The 16387-nt window shown below is 46.0% G+C and overlaps 1 protein-coding gene across 3 annotated transcripts; it reads left to right on the forward strand.

Annotated features, from left to right (window-relative positions):
* Window positions 1-628: 628 nt before the first annotated feature.
* Window positions 629-14739, forward strand: NOCT (nocturnin). 3 transcript variants are annotated; one of them, XM_083457453.1, is made up of 3 exons: window positions 629-1326; window positions 12406-12675; window positions 13361-14739. In XM_083457453.1, the coding sequence occupies exons 1-3, from the start codon at window positions 1107-1109 to the stop codon at window positions 14194-14196; spliced, it is 1326 nt and encodes a 441-aa protein (XP_083313579.1). In that variant the 5' UTR covers window positions 629-1106; the 3' UTR covers window positions 14197-14739. The 3 variants fall into 3 exon arrangements, with proteins under 3 accessions (XP_083313579.1, XP_083313581.1, XP_083313580.1); XM_083457455.1 differs by lacking the exon at window positions 629-1326 and adding an exon at window positions 1424-1558; XM_083457454.1 differs by lacking the exon at window positions 629-1326 and adding an exon at window positions 9079-9571.
* Window positions 14740-16387: the final 1648 nt, after the last annotated feature.

A 16387-nucleotide genomic window follows, 5' to 3' on the forward strand; every position in this document is an offset into this window, starting at 1 on the left:
GGCTTGATCCAGCAAGCTCTTCTTATGCTCCTAACAGCCCTTAAAGTTAGGTTAGGGCCTAAGAGGCGTGGAATTGTACCCTGGCCTCCCAAGTCCTAGCGAGGCACTGTAACGTCTAACCACTACACCACACTGCCTCTCTGCTATACAACGGGGAGGAATCGGGAGGGCGCTTGCTTGCTTAGCACGTCCTGTTTCTTACGCAAAGGCGCCTGGCGGGTCACTGTGGGGACAAGCAGGACGCGGCGCCGGGAGGGACTTTTAAGCCGGAGGACCCCACAGGGCTCTTCCTCAGCTGTTTTTAAAAGCCTAGTCTTGTAACCTGCTCTGACAAGAGCTGCTCCCCCCCCCCCCGCAGGAAAGCGGGGGAGCGAGGCGTGAAAAGAACCAGGAGACAAAGGCGGGGGCATCGCTGCGACGAGGCCGCCCCTGTTCCAGCCGCAGCAACGCAGTTGACTCGGAGGCGGCTCCCGCCAACGCCCCCTGCCCCCGCTCGCGAAGTGACGTCCGTGGTGACGTCAGCAAAGAGAAACCGCTTGCTGGGAACCCTGGCGCGGCGGGGGAGGGAGGGAGAGATGCACAACTGGGGCATACCATGCAGTGTGCGGGGGGAGCTCGCAGAATCAACTCAGCCCGGCCTGGGCTCCAGAGTCCCTCTGCCGGCGTTTCTTACACCGGCTTCCACCAGCGTCCATCTCGTCTCTTGAACTGAACGTGGGAGGAAGAGCTACGCTTCTGCGGGCAGGAGGCTTGAGCTTCACGAGCTCTCCACCTCCCCCTCTTTTGCGCTTTGGAGCTGCCCGTTGCGTCAGTGCCGGCTGAAGGCGTGAGTCTTGCCTTGTGCCGGCTTGAGCTCCCGTCTGCGGCAGTGAGTGGCGTCCGCGTGCTTGTGCTGAGGAGGCTGGTGTGAGCTGCCGCCCTGCTGGGATTCCCCTGCTGCTCCTCGTTCCCCGAGGGGGTGTGTGAGTGCTCGTGCGCGCCTGTTCCTCCGTCTCCGTAAGGCTGCGGGGCAGCTCCGCTTGAGCTTGTGACCTCATTCTCTCCAGGGGGCTCGTTTCCCCGGTTCTCCCGTTGTCCTCGCCCGGTTCCCCGAGGGCAGCGTTATTATGTATCAGAGCCCCGCTCGGTCCCTGTGCTCGGCCCTCTCCAACCTCTGCTGCGCGCCTTCCTCCGCCACCTCCTCGACGCTGCTGCTCCGGTCTCCGGCTCCAGTCAAGAGAGCCCTCTCCCCGCCTGCCATCCTTGCATCTTCCGCCGCCGTCACCGCCGCCCCTCACTACGGCTGCTCTGCGGCTGTAAGCTCGGGGGCTGCGAATTCCCAAGCAGGTGAGTGCCTAGAACCCTCGGGGGCGCCGAACGTTCCATGGATGGAACGCTGGGTTTCGGACGTTCTAATAAAGACGCGGGGTGGGGGCTGATCAGTCGAGAGATGGTTGCTAAAGGGGTACAGGTAATCTAACGAGTTCGTCTCCTGCATAATGGGGGCGTGTGGGGCCTTACCTCTAAGTGGCATCATCATTTGTCTGTATCTTATCAATCCTTACAGTAACCTTGTGAGGTAGGTCACCGTTCCGTTTTACCCATGAAGTGAGTTTTCCAAGCCAGATCTGTGGAGCCCAAGGTCTACCACGGTTTCCACTATGCTAAGCTCTGGGATGGTTTCTTTAAAAAAAATTATAATAATTATCCAGAGTACATTTTGCTCTACTTTTGTCTTGGGTGAAGGCTGGACACATGCTAGATACAAGGCTTCTGATTTATTTAAAAAATATATTATTAATGAGGAGCCAGCCGAGCCTTATTTATTAAGTAAATGAACTCAAGACAGCCTTAAACTGGCAGCTGATTCATTAAAAGCTGCTGCTTCCAGAAAGTCAGTGAATGGGATCTTATGCCAGGCATATATTGCATACCCTGTAGGCAGCACTCTCAGTTTTACCACCTTGTTGAGATAAGTTTTCGCATCCTTGATTAATTCTCCAAGTTACCCCTGCTCTGAGAAAAGCATGTGCTGCTTGGGGATTTCAAGGAGTGCTTTTTGCATATTACCCCTCTAACTATGCCAGAGTTCCTATTAATCATTATTTGTGCCCAGGGAAAAGCAGTATGCCGTATCCTGCTCTTTATCTCCTTCCCCACAGAAAATATTTCTGTTTAATTTTCAAAAAGACGCTGAGGAAATCTACGGTGCCGTACCTGAGTCTAGGTGCACATTTGGGTTGTAAAAAGTAATGTGATGCTTCGGAGAACATTTTTGAGAAACTATAACGTGTTCCTCTCTGCTGTAGTTTGCCAACTCATTTGTGCACCGTGTGTCACCCTTTCCATGTGCACAATCATTAATGGTTTTAAGGAACTGACTTGAAAGCCGCTGCTCACTGCGGGTTGTTAAAAGTATTTGCTAAAAATGCAGAGATGGAACAGGATCGGAAAAGGTCAACCAAAATGTTTGAGGGGGTGGAGCAACTTCCCCTATGGCGAAAGTTGACAGCGCCTGTGGCTCTTCAGTTTAGAGATAAGGTGGTTAAGAAGAGGCATGATGAAGGTATATCAAATTACACATGAGGGGGTAGAGAAAGTGGACAGAGGAGTTTTTCTCTCTCATAGATAACAATGGAACATCCAATGCAGCTGAATGTTGGAAGATTCAGGACAGACAGCAGAAAGTACTTCTCACAGCACATCGTTAAACTATGAAACTCCTTCCCACAGGAGGCAATGATGGCCGGACAACTTGTATGGATTTTTTTAAAGGGCTAGAGAAATTCATGGAGGATAAAGCCATGTTCTACCTCCACGTCCAGAGGCAGTGTGCTGGAAACCACAGAAGGGGAGAGTGCTGTTGCACTTAAATCCTGTTGGTGGACTTCCCATAGGCCAATGGCCTGATCCTGCAGGCTCTTCTCATGTTCTTATGTGTCTTGGCATCATGTCCTGCTTGTGAACTTCCTTCCTAGAGGTGTCTGGTTTTTCTACTAGATTTAAGATGGGCCTTTGGTTTGACCCAGCAGGACTGCTCTTAGGTTCTTATTGGCTTTCTTGGTATTTAAATTGAGGAGTGAGAGCAGTTGCACTATATAAATTATGATGAACTGAGACTGCTTGAAAATCTGCTTCACAACAAGCATCTGCCTTTCACTTCCCTTACTACTGTTTCTTAGCTCATCAGCCTTTCAGATGGTTTACATGAAAGCTGAGCAAGAAATAGTTTGTCTGACGTAGTAATCTGCCTACAGGGACAGTCCAATGTACATTGGGATATCTTGGATGGGGCAAAGTGTACGCAAGCACAGGAGATGCTCCTGTTTCCATCACCGCAGCTGTTGTTGGCCTACAATTCAACTAGCTCAGCATTCCCTATTTTGGACCAGCGGCGGAGCTTCATGCTCCGGCACCAGGGACGGAGAGCAGGCAGCGGGGCTGGTGTGCGTCCTGGGGGCTGGGTGCCCCACCCGTAGGGGTTTGGCGCCCAGCACAGGCAGGAGAGCAGCCGTAATTGCACCCCGCTGGGATCTCACTGCCGGGGGCGGTGCGCTCACCTTGCACTCCTCTTCCTCCGCCAGTGTTTTGGACTACAGTTTCCATCAGCCCCAGTTGCTCAGGGATGATGGCAGTTGGAGTTCAACAATATCTGGGGGTCACCAGGTTGGGAAACCCTAGCCTTGTTACTTGAGCTCTGAAAAATCTCATAACCATCAATGGAACCTTTTTAAAAGGCTTGTGATGCAGTCCTCTGCATGCGTGTCTGCACAGAAATAAGCCCCTATTAAGTTCATTGTGGATCAGTGTGTATACGATTGCAGCCTCCATTTGCAATTTAGAAGATTCCCCCACCTTTTAGTGCTAACTAATGCCAGCTAAGCCAGTAACATTCAACCTAAGCAGAAAGATCTTGGGTTCTCTTTAACCTGCTTGGGTCTAGGTGTTGGTAAGCTTCTTAGGGTACCTCAATCATTCACTGAGAATGCATCTAATAGAAGATGGTCATTGCTGAATTCAGCCAAAGGCCCATCTGATCCTGTACGCTGGTTCTAGCATTGGCCAGACGGATGCCAATGGGAAGCTTTCAAGTAGGACTCAAGGGCAACAGCATTCTTTCAACTTGTGATCCTCAGAAAGTTGCACAGGGATTATGTTCCAGGGCTCGCACCTGCAGCCAGAATCGCGTATAGTCAAAACCCATTGGGTTCAATGGCGGGTGGGATTGCCAGAGTCATTTCCCCCAGAATCCTGCTCCCTTTCTGTTTTTTATTTTTCCTTTGCCACTTCAGTCCATTGCTGAAATGTGGGTCTTTGTAATGTTAAAATGGACCTACTCTTTGGCCACTAACATTCTCAGAAAAAGATGCTTAAAACAGGAGTGCCCAGAATCCATGTATGCAGTTTTTCATCATTTTTATGGAAGTCTGCCTCTTTTGTAACTTAGGTTTGGAAAGTTTCTTAGTTGTCGTCCCCCCTCCCCCGAAGTTGAGTCATACTTGAGAAAACGTAGCTATTTGGAGCTAAGGCTTCTTGTCGTTTTCTCACCCACATTGCTGGCAAGGGAGAGGGCTTTTTCCCCTGATGAATTTGCCACTTTTTCTCACAAATGTTGTAAGAGAAGAGGGTTGAAAAATCTGCAATAAAGCTGCAATCATAGTGCCATTTATGTAACCACAGAGGAGTCCTACCTATATCCATTTGAACTAGCTTAGTTTGAGAACTGTGGATCAGCCTATGCTTCTTATCTTCCTTCCTTCTTTCCCTCTGCTTTAAATCACTAGATCACTATGACCACGGCCATATCTCAGTGATAAGGTACATGCTCTGCAAGCAGAAGATCACAGGTTCAGTCTTTAGCATACCAAGTTTTAAAAGTATTTGGTAGTGGCGAGAAAGGTGGTCTGCCTGCGATGCTGTGGTCTCTGTAGACAATGCTGGAATTGATGGTCCAATTGAATAGCCTTACCTGGTAGGAGAGGGTGTCGTCTGGTCCTCGGACTAACTGAGAGATGTTTTAGAAAGACATCAATATCCTAACATTTCCCTACATTTATTATCTTCACGCTCAAAACCCATGAAGCCCTTTGAAATCTGCAGAGGTCTTGTGATTTGGTTTCGTGGAACATGAGTTGCTCATTGTGAAAGCATGTGAGGGGGAGAGGATGAGACAAAAGTGCAATACAGCATTTCAATTTCAGACAGGAAGCAATGGATTTGCTTTTTTGTTTCTTTAAAAAACCACACAGAGTGGTATGTGACGAAAATGTACTTGGAACAGACTCACTGAAATCAGTTAGCCACGATGTCCACGTTTTAATTGGATCTACTCTTGAGTATGACTTAGGCTCCATCTTCTGCACTAGCCATTTAAAGCAGTATTAAAGCAAGTTAAGCAGTCATTGCTCCCCACAAAGAATTCTGGGTATTATAGTTAGCTAAGGGTGCTGAGAGGAGTTAGGAGGCTCCTATTCGCTTCCCAGAGCTACAATCTTTGTAGTGGTTCAACATATTTTCTACCCGTGCCATGCTGCAGATGTAAACAGGGCTGTTGGAGGTCAAGCAGCTCATTCACCAGTTTTCCCCCCAAAAGGGAGAGTGAAGGCTAGGATTGCTCTTGGGTTTAAGATACTGCATCCAGCCAAATTGTTGTATGGCTGGGTCCAATTGGGCCCAGTAAGATCCACAAAACAGAGAGAGTCCTGATTGGTTCCAGGGTTTTAGATCAGGCATAGGCAAACTCGGCCCTCCAGATATTTTTGGGACTACAACTCCCATCATCCGTGACCACTGGTACTGTTAGCTAGGGATTATGGGAGTTGTAGTCCCAAAACATCTGGAGGGCCGAGCTTGCCTATGCCTTTTTTAGAGAATCTCCTTATGGTCCAAAGTTCATTAGGAGGGCAAGCCCATCCTTGGGATATTCTGTCATCCCCTGGCAATCCATGATGCTTGGGACCAGCATGTTCAGGTTTAGAGTTCCACCCTTATCTGGAAATGCTGTTGAACTGATTGCAACTTGAGGTTTGTGTTTACATACATAGCATATTATAGGTATGACTTAGGTTGTCAGCCTAGGCCCACTTACTAGGGGAAGAGCCCCATTGAGCTCAGCTGTATTTACGGATTGGATTCTGGTAGCAACAGCCCAAAGAGGATCTTTGGAACAACAACATACACAGGATTGCACACAGTAGCACAACTGTCCTTCCTCTCCTCCTCAGACCAAGAATTTGCTTTTGTAACTGCAAGTAACAGAAGCTCAGCTGTATTTACGGATTGGATTCTGGTTGCAAGCATGCTGATTGCAGTGTTAAACACAGTGTGTCAAGTGGCTCTAACGGCTGCCGGTGTGGGCGCAGGAGTGCTGGGTCAATCTCTCGATATTGGCATTCTGCGCGGAATCTACTGTCGTTACATCAGCATTATTGATTGACTTGCTGTAGCGGACATAGCCATGATTACACAACCTGCCTGGCCAATTCTTTTGCCTCAAGGTTAGATAGAAGTAGCTCAGTAGTTCCTGGTGGACTTTAATTTCCTAGGTTCCCCTCTAGAGCTTTGCTCATAACTGTGGCTACCCAGATATCGAGTTGTAACAAAGCAAGCAGTAATAATAATGTCAAAACGAAGAGTAGATAGCAAGCTATGTGGAATCTACTCCTATCAGGGCAACTTGCATGTTCTTAGGGAGATCGCTGTGCTTTGCTTGCTGAGGGAAGCTGCTGCTGCAGCCGTGCTGTGTTGCAATGCAGCAGCATTTCCCAAGCAGTTTATTTCCAGGGGAGAAGCCATGTTAGCCACCTTAAAGCCTGGCAAGATTTCATGGACTTCAGTCCAATTTGCCACCAGATGCTCAAACTGTTTCCCTACATTACAGGTACATACTTTGGGGAGGAGGGAAATACAAACAGCAATGTCAAGAAAGAAACAAAATGCACAGAAGTACAGGTGGCAATAATTTTTTTAATTAATGGTGCTTTGCAGTACAGTGGTTAACTCTACACCCGTGGCGTTGGTTAGCTAATTTGCACACACAATTTCCTACAAATCCTTTGCCCCAGTCCAGTCTACAAGTGATTCCACAGACCCTCTTGAAGTAGTAATTAAGCAGTTAGACATTGGAGTCTTCCTTTAAAGTTCGTTTGCCTCAGGACGGCAACTGATAGGTCGCATGCAGATTGTCCTAGGAGGTTGAAACGCCTCCCCCCCCCCCCCCACACACACACCTATTGCCATTTCTTATGTCAGATTTGTGTCCATTTGTATGATTGAGCTGAGCACCATGATTTGCAGAAAACGGATTGGATTCTGGTTGCAGGTTGTGCGGCTACACCAAATGGGAGAAAAACACCCCCAAGATATTGCAGCAACTCAGGGTGATTCAGCATGATTCTGTTACCTGCAGTTACAAAAGCAAATTCTTGGTCTGAGGAGGAGAGGAAGGACAGTTGTGCTACTGTGTGCAACCCTGTGTATGTTGTTGCTCCAAAGATCCTCTTTGGGCTGTTGCTGCCAGAAAATGTGTATATTAACTACGGACTCTGCACAAAGGGAAGGAGGCAGGCAAAAGATAATGAGGGAAAAGCACAGATGAAAATGTCCAGGCAACATGCACAAGATGTTTCAGAACTACAGGATTGGTTGTTTTTGTCATTTGCTTTGCAATGTACAGTGGTACCTCGGGTTACATACGCTTCAGGTTACAGACTCCGCTAACCCAGAAATAGTACCTCGAGTTAAGAACTTTGCTTCAGGATAAGAACAGAAATCGGGCTCTGGTGGTGCGGCAGCAGCAGGAGGCCCCATTAGCTAAAGTGGTGCTTCAGGTTAAGAACAGTTTCAGGTTAAGAACGGACCTCCGGAACGAATTAAGTACTTAACCCGAGGTACCACTGTACTTTGGGAACAACCCATTGCAGGCACCCAGGGTAGTAAGCAGTTTATACCTTTCAGGATTACTTGAGCAATGCAAACAAGCCGCGATAGTATTATGCACATACTGTCTCTTTACTGATTGAATATTTTATATACTGCCTGCCTTGAAAGCTGCTCCAGGCAGCATTGCAGTAGCAATATAAATTGCAGTATAAAACATTACAGCACAAATGCAATAAAATTAAAATCCGAGTGCAATCAGTATACCAAATAAATCAGAACTTGTAACGACTGGCATTGGGAACCAACAAGGCCAAGTTAAATAAAGAGGCCCTAACTGGAGTTAATACCTGCTGTATGGAATGCTATGTGTAGTATTGGCTTCTAGGGAACCCCAATAGGTCCTCAAAGTTCCTTCATTACTTTCCCTGATCAGAAAAAAGCAGCCCGCCATTTAGGTCACTAGTCTTCAGCTCTTGAGTTGGGACCCACAAGTGGCGTTTCCACTTTCCCATAGTGGATCACTGCTAAGTTTTGGGTCATTTTGTGGTGGGTGTATAAAAAATAGAAGTGAAGGAGCTTTGTAACTTTGGGGAAGGACTGATAGCTCAGCAGTGGACTCCCTGCTTTGCGTGCAGAAGGTTCTGGGTTCAGTCTCTTGCTTCTCCAGGTAGGACTGCTGCCAGTCGTGCAGGTAATACTGAGCTAGGTGGAGCAATGATCTGACTTAAAGGCTGCTTCCTGTGTAGGACTGGAAGGAAGGAAGATGGAGAAATGCAGAGGAGAGAGAAGGAAACACACACACTCTCTCTGCCAAAGTAGGTCAAAGCTGGGGCAAAAGTGCCGTCTCACATTTGAAAAGTTGAAGACATTAAAATGCTGGGACTCTGTACCCACTTTCCTGGGGCCCCTTGAACTCAGTGGGGCTTGCTTGTGAGTAGAAGTGTCTGGAGTTGTGCTGTGAACCAACAATTCCCTCTCCAGAGTGCACATTCCAAGCCTAGGTGTGTTGCTAAAGCTTTAACATGTTCATAAAGCACCATCTCATGCAAGAGCCAATGAACTTTCTGGAATTTAGTTGAAAGGGCAATAATGATAGAAAATCTGCTTACTCACTAAAGGCATGCTAGAAAGTGGTTGCGTAAGGGGACTGCTAAGGCGTTAACGGGCAGGAGTGCTTGTCTTGTTATATAAGTCAGGGGGATCTCAGTTGCACGGTACAAAGAGCAAGCAGGAGCTGTAAATTTCCTGTCAAGGAGGCCAGTGTGAAGTGCAGCCTGTGTGCTTTTTTCTCTTCATAGGCGACACTGTTCAATCTCCTGGTGGATTATTGAGTGGGCGAGGGAACGAAAATAGCGTCACCCCCCCCAAAAAAAAAAATCACTTTGCATTGACACAAGAGCTTCGTTCAGCTAAGCTACCACGGGGTAGCCTCCTTTGGTCTCGTGACCAGCGCTTCAGCATGCAGCGGCGTTGACTTGCCGTGCAAGAGCAGATTTTAAAAATCTCGTCTTTTCTGGAGTAGCTAGGGGTTAATTGTGACAATGGAAGTTCCATCGGGCGCGATTTTGTAAGGGGCCACTAGGTGTCGCCAGAGGGCAAGGTTAACGGAAAGAGAGACTGCTCACATGACGTCAAGGGCTGGCTGTTCTGTTCGAGATTCACCATTAGAGTTGTTTATTCCGCACGTTGATGCATTCTTCCGGCTTTTCAGGTGTGTATGCAAGATTAACGGCCTCGTTCAGTATTGTGTTTTCATTAGAGATGTATTGCAAAGCCTAGTGCTTGAGACTGACAGAACTCTAGAAACCCTCGAAGTGTTTACGAGTTTGTGTGGATGTTCGTTTGCATTTCTACTTCACATAGTTTTAACCTTTGTCTAGCAACTGTCGGGACAGGAATAGAGTAACAAAGGAGACCAGCCTGGTCATGTCTTTGGAAATATGGTTATAAATCGGCAGCGAGATTTGCCTTTCCTATTCGAAAGGTGCTGTGATTGCGATTTGAGGCCCCTGTGACTTAGCGTGATTTTAATTCAAGGCTGTGCTGTTAATAGGCAAGAAGAAAATTCCAAAATTGCTTGCATTTTTTAATATTAAAATCAAGCAGCAACCCTGTGCTCACTTACCAGGGAGTAAGTCCCATAGAACTCAGCAGAGCAATCTTACACACTTATTCTCAGAGTTGAAATGATGTTGCTAAGAAATCAAGTAAACGAAACTAACTTGTTTTCCGATAACAAATTTAAAATGCAATGCTAGTACGCAGTGTTAGTATGCTGTAGTGCTTTTTGTGCTGTAACTGCGATCGCTGGGTTCACACTTCCGGCCCCCCCTTAACTAAACTTGTCTTTGAAAGTCAGAGCTCTTAACCTTCCTGCACAGCCTTAATTGGTAAAAACGTCCTGTTAGGCAATTTTCTTTTCTTCCAGAGGCATCCTTTCCTCTTTCCCTCCCCCTCCCCTTTTCTTTAGCGGGTAACAATGAAAGGCAGTAGTAGTCACAGCTTTTGTCTCTCTGTTTGCGAAATATCAATGATGCAGCAATGGTCAGCACAGGACATTCGTGACCGATTTGGCCTTCCTGTGGTGGTGGGAAGTCAAGTCAGGCATTGCAAAACCTGGCAAGCACGGGCGATTACGTAAGGAACCAGACAGTTTACTGAGAAGTGCCTGCTCTTCTATGTTTGTTTTGCCACACTTTGGGGTCGCTTTGCTATTTCTAGCATAAGTAGTTGCATTATGCAGTCTGGCAGAAAATACCCAGCAATGCAATAAAGTCATTTTTGGATTTGAGTAAAAAGAACACAGAGGGAGAGAGAGAGAGAGGGAAACTAGCAGTTTCTTGTGACTTGGGCAGATTGTGAGATATAAAGTTTAAAACCCCTAAAATTGTGAGCTGAGGTTTACAAGTTTTAAGAGGGGGAACTGCACACATTTAGCTTGGTGTGGGGAGTGGGACACTCCTTTATCTGTCCTTGACCTTGTTGTAAAGTTAATACGCTCTTCGTGGCTTTTTAACAATGAGATTTACCCTTGACGGAAGCATTAAGAATTATCTACTCAAGTTACTCTGGAAAACGAAGGCATGGCAGGACTGGAAGAAAATATATCTTGCTTGAAAGGTTTCCATGTCTGTAGCTAGTGTCTTAATAACTGCTAGACGGTGTATATGCAGGCCATTGCAAGTAGAAAATGTTGTTCATTATTTATTATTTTGCCCCTTATATGCTGACCCAAGGAGTTGCTTTCTAAAACCCTTGTTTTTTTGAGGAAGCAGCCGTTTCCCAGTGGAGTGGGTTCAGTGATTACTGAGTGACTCCAACATATTAGTGACTCATAAAAGTGGCCCTTTTTGTGCTGGCAGCAAGAAAGATTAGGAAGAAGGAATAGGAAAAAATAGCCATGAACTGTAAGTGGGATTGAGAAGTCTAAATCTGAAATACACTTGGTGTGGTGGCGGAAGCTCTCTGGTTACAGTATCACTAGAAATTGATGCTTCTGTTTGATTTAGTAGATGCCTTGCTTTATGTTTTGCATTTGAAATTGTTTCTGTTTCTGTGCTTTCGTTATGGCCTTCGGCTAGCACAATAAACTTACTGAACTGAACTTAATATCTGCCTCTGCTGCTCTGCAACACCTGTTCTGGATTTCTTTGTTCTGGTGTGCCTTAAAAACCCCAGTACCTCGCATCTCTAGTTACGTAAAAGAGTGGGAAGCCTTTTGAATCAGGGTGTTGTTTATGAAGCAACCCAACGGGATTAACATTATGCTTATACAGAAGCTTGCCTGAATTTTATCTTCCGTTTGATGTGTTAAACTTTGAACTACATAGTAACCGCAGAAATAACTTGTGATGTAAAAGTAGAAGCAGTTTCAGAGCTACTCATAATTGGGCTTCAGAAACCTTGAACAAAGAAAAAAAATTGGGGTGGGGGGCAGCATCCCTAGGTAGTCACAAAAGCCCTGTTCAGTTGCTCTCTGCTCCCCACCCCAAATAATAATTTTATTATTTATACCCTGGCTCGGTTGCCCATTGTAGGAGGTGGGGAACTGGGATGAGCCCCTTGGCTCTGGCCCTCCTGCATGCCCCCTTGTCATTCCTGCAAAAGAACCCAACCACCCCGTTTTGGGGCCTGTCTGCAGCAGCGGGGGTGGAGTCAGGGTTCTCAATCATCTACAGGAGAAGAGAGGGGCTGTGTCAATGGATTTGTCCTTGCTCTCCCCATCACATGATGGGAACTGTAGGGCAAGGGGAGCAGCTGGGCCAAGAATTTTCTGCCTGTTTTATCCTTTCAATAACACTGTGATGTAGCTTAAGCTAAAAGATGGGGACAGGCCCAAGGCCACCCAGTGAGCTTCATGGCGGCATGGAGATATGAACCTCCTGGTCCTGTACTGGTTCTTGGGTCACATATATTGCACTATGGAGGGAAGTGCAGTGGTGAATTCGTTTGCTTTGATTTATGTGCAGAAAACCTTGCTCTGTGTTGGCTAATCAGGGATGGGCGTTTACTGATGAATTTGCCTCTTCTTTGCTTCGTTTTCAGTTTATTCCATGGGCAACAGTACCAGCAGGCTATATAGTGCTCTTGCAAAGACTCTGAGTACTGGTGCTGTCTCCAAACACCAGGAATACTTGGAACAAACGGATCCTGACTTCTTGGATCCCATTGATCCCAAGGATCTGCTTGAAGAATGCCAGGTGGTTCTTCAGAAACGTCCTGCCCGGTTCCAGAGGGACTTTGTGAACCTGAGGACCAGCTTTTCCAGAAGCCACCGACCTATTAGGGTCATGCAGTGGAACATCCTTGCACAAGGTATAAACCCTGATTCTTGAGTCATTGTAGAGTCCAAATGTGGTTGTGGTTGGGAAAATACAGACAGAATACAGTTGATCGCTCTCCTAGAGTATAATGGGCAAAAATCGAGGAGAGAAAACATGGAAAATCTGGTGTATTGACCTTGGACTGTGGCATCTAAACAGCATCAGGTTATATAATATATTTGAAACTTGAAAAACTATGGGCAGCGTCTGCTGAGGATTCAAAAGGGCAGGGTTTCTATCTCTATACATAATCATGGGGGGAACTGGGAGCATCAAAAGTAGCTCTGTGAAATGAGCAGCATGTAAGCATCATTTGCAAGCTACAGAACTCTGACCCATTTTATTTTTAAAAAATAAGTATGTGGTAGACACAGCCTTGGGTATATATATATATATATTTGCTCTGTTTTTGTAAGGTCCCTTGAATGATTTCATGGCAGAAAGAAAACAGGAGGTTGAAAACCTTTAGGAGTTACTGGGCATTGTAGAAGCTTGAGATGCTCTTTAGACACACATCTCATCACATGCTTAAACTGCTTCTAGCCTCTTAGCAGGCTAGTAACTTTTGTGGGCTTATATTGCAACACTTTTCTAACAAATGGAACAGGCTACTTGTTTTCCCACAAGTGTGTTTTGGAAGGGAAAATAATGCTATGGATTTATTGCTTTCCTTCCAGCTCTTGGAGAAGGCAAGGACAACTTTGTTCAGTGCCCGATGGAAGCCCTGAGGTGGGAAGAAAGGAAATGCCTCATTCTAGAAGAGATCCTGGCATATCAGCCAGACATCTTGTGCCTACAGGAAGTGGACCACTACTTTGACACCTTCCAGCCTCTGCTCAGCCGGCTGGGCTACCAATGTACTTTCTTCCCTAAACCGTGGTCTCCATGTTTAGACGTGGAATGTAACAACGGGCCAGACGGCTGTGCCTTATTCTTCCTCAAGGACAGGTTCACTCTTGTCAACAGCACCAACATCAGGCTGACCGCCATGAAGCTGAAAACCAACCAAGTCGCCATTGCTCAGATTCTGAAATGTAACGAAACCGGCAAACTGTTCTGCACTGCTGTTACTCACCTGAAAGCTCGCAACGGCTGGGAGAGATTTAGGTCTGCGCAAGGGGCCGATCTTCTGGAGAACCTGAAGAAGATCACCCGGGAGGCAGAGGTCCCTCTCATCATCTGTGGCGATTTCAACGCGGAGCCCACCGAAGAGGTGTACAAGGAATTCTCAAATTCTAGCCTGAACCTAAACAGCGCTTACAAGCTGCTGAGTGCAGACGGACTGTCAGAACCTCCCTATACGACGTGGAAGATCCGACCCTCTGGAGAGTGCAGGCACACCCTCGATTACATCTGGTACTCTCAACATGCCTTAAACGTGAATGCTGCTCTCAGTCTCCTGACTGAGGAGCAAATTGGACCCAACAGGCTACCGTCTTTCACTTACCCCTCAGATCACCTGTCTTTAGTATGTGACTTCACATTTAATGAAGATCCTGACAGGCTTTTATAAATAGGTGCAAGTAGCTGGATGTGTGGGTGTGTGGTTGTTTTTTTTATATTTAAAAAGATGTACTGTGTTTATGCAGTGGCCTTTTAAAATGGGCTTCTGAAGACTTCAGGGGGGTGGTTATTTATGAACGGAGAACTAATGGTTTTATTTTCAACTCCCTTGTCGAAAGACACTTTTGTCATTAAACACCTTGCTGTGATATTAGAAGAAAAAACAAACAAACCAACAAAAAACATGGCTACTTAAATTTGAGGCATGCTTTATGTTTTCACCGTCCCCTGGTTTGGAGGACTGATTCTGTAACAAATGCAGATCTTTATTTGAAGACCTTTGCTAGAGCAGTTGCCCTCATTGTAGCATGGTTATTCTGTATTTGAACCAAGTGGGCCAAAAGGGTATCACACACGATAGGGTGTTTTTTCAATATTGCAATTAAAGATGTGCTGAATGACCAAACTTTGGTAGTGTAGGACCCGTTACATTTTGAACATGTAAAGGACTATAGCACTGGTGTTAGCTAATTAAAATATTCCTGAACTTGCACTGGATTATGTCTCATTCCTGAGTAAATTGAGGCAAGACTGATCAACCTTAGAAGCGCTATTGAGCTTGCAACCTTTACTGTGTTGAAGCTGCCCTATTCAAGGGAAAACGTGCCAATTTCCTCTCTGCTTCACAGCAAAGTTGTTTGGGAAGAAGTTTCTTTGCAGAGCATTATGGGCAGCAAGAATTCCCTAGGCTACCACAGTCCCAACCTGAATTGAGAGACCTCCATCTGCTTTTAGTCCCCATGTCTTGTTGAATCTGCCTTCAACTTAATATGCCTAGGAATGTGCTGTCAACCCACAATCACCAAAGCTGGCAAAGCCACAATAGCAGCTGTAAACCTTAATCCCTTCTGAAACCCTGAAGGTCTTATGGAAGGGAATGTGAACAGGGACAAAGCTGTTTCCTCTTAATGCCAGGTTACCAAGTGGGAAGGCAGCCCTCAAAAATAGGTAGGAAAGGAGATGTCCTCTCTTCTCCATACATGAAGGACTGTGGCTCGTCTGCCCAACCCAAAGTCTTTTCCCACCCATGTTCAATGCCAGGTTTCCCTTTTTTCCCCTTTCAGGTGCCTGACTCTTACTTTCCCCTCATTCTCTTGAACAACTTCCTTTTCGTACTCCGTCTGTGACCCGAGTAACTTTGTCAACGTTGCATAGCAACCCTTCGAATTAGTTCAGGAGTCGGAATGGCGACCAGAGACCCTGTGACACAGATGGGCAGTTGAGCCAATTACAGCTGAAGATTTTGGACTGCGTCCAGGGGTGGCATTGCCTGTGTGGAAAGTACTTTTACTGTTGCAAGGCAGGAAACAAGGTTTTGTTTGGGGATCCCTGCTACCCACTTAAGACCCCAATTTTGAACTAGCAGGTGCCCTTTCCACCAAGGTAAAATCACCTTTGGATTGTGTTAACAAACCACTACAGCTAACACAAAATCTTTAGACCATTACACTGCCAGTAGTAACAACTTTGGGGCTTACATCTTGACTTCCAAGTAATTCAGGGAATTCATAGTGCTAACGTGGAGTATAACGTGGCTGCTTGTGAAGACACTGGAAAGACCATACATGTTTAAGATGAACTTTTAAAATAAGATATACATCTAATAAGCATGTTTGATGCTGCCTAACATCTGCATAAGGCTGTTAGCCAGAAAATAAAGGGTCTTGGCCTGTGTGCATTTGATTTTAAAACAAATTAAAATCTGCTATTTGGGATTTTGCTGAACAATGGTGTCAAAGAATTGTTATGATGTGTGTTCTCTTTGCCCAACAGTAAAAAAAAAAAAAATCAAGACATGAACTGCACAGTTAACAGTGAGTTACTTACAAAAAAGGGAAAATCCTTCAAGGGAGACTCCATTAGTAAAGATACTGCTCTAATGTATTGCTTGGTTTCAAGGGAAGGGAATTCTCCGCTTAGTTCAAGCTTGTCTGTGTAGTTCCGAACCATGGATTGTTGAATGTCTTCAATTAAATTTGCAAAAGCAAGAAAACTAGATTAAATTATTTTCCCTTTTAAAAGTATAGTAGGATTGTCCAGGCCTACTAAACTGCTGAAAAGCCACTAAAGTATTGCAAATAGTCCCTGCCGGCAGACTTACAAGAGGGCTGGGAAGAAAACAAGGAAACTCAGGCTCCCAG

Source organism: Podarcis tiliguerta (genome assembly GCF_965153285.1).
Source record: "Podarcis tiliguerta genome assembly, chromosome: 9".
In the NCBI taxonomy this organism is placed as follows: domain Eukaryota; kingdom Metazoa; phylum Chordata; class Lepidosauria; order Squamata; family Lacertidae; genus Podarcis; species Podarcis tiliguerta.

Coding starts and splice junctions, on each gene's coding strand:
- NOCT (XM_083457453.1), top strand. CDS start 1,107: ATGTATCAGAGCCCCGCTCGGTCCCTGTGCTCGGCCCTCTCCAACCTC. Junction 1,327..12,405: donor GGCTGCGAATTCCCAAGCAG/GTGAGTGCCTAG, acceptor CTTCGTTTTCAG/TTTATTCCATGGGCAACAGT. Junction 12,676..13,360: donor GTGGAACATCCTTGCACAAG/GTATAAACCCTG, acceptor CTTTCCTTCCAG/CTCTTGGAGAAGGCAAGGAC.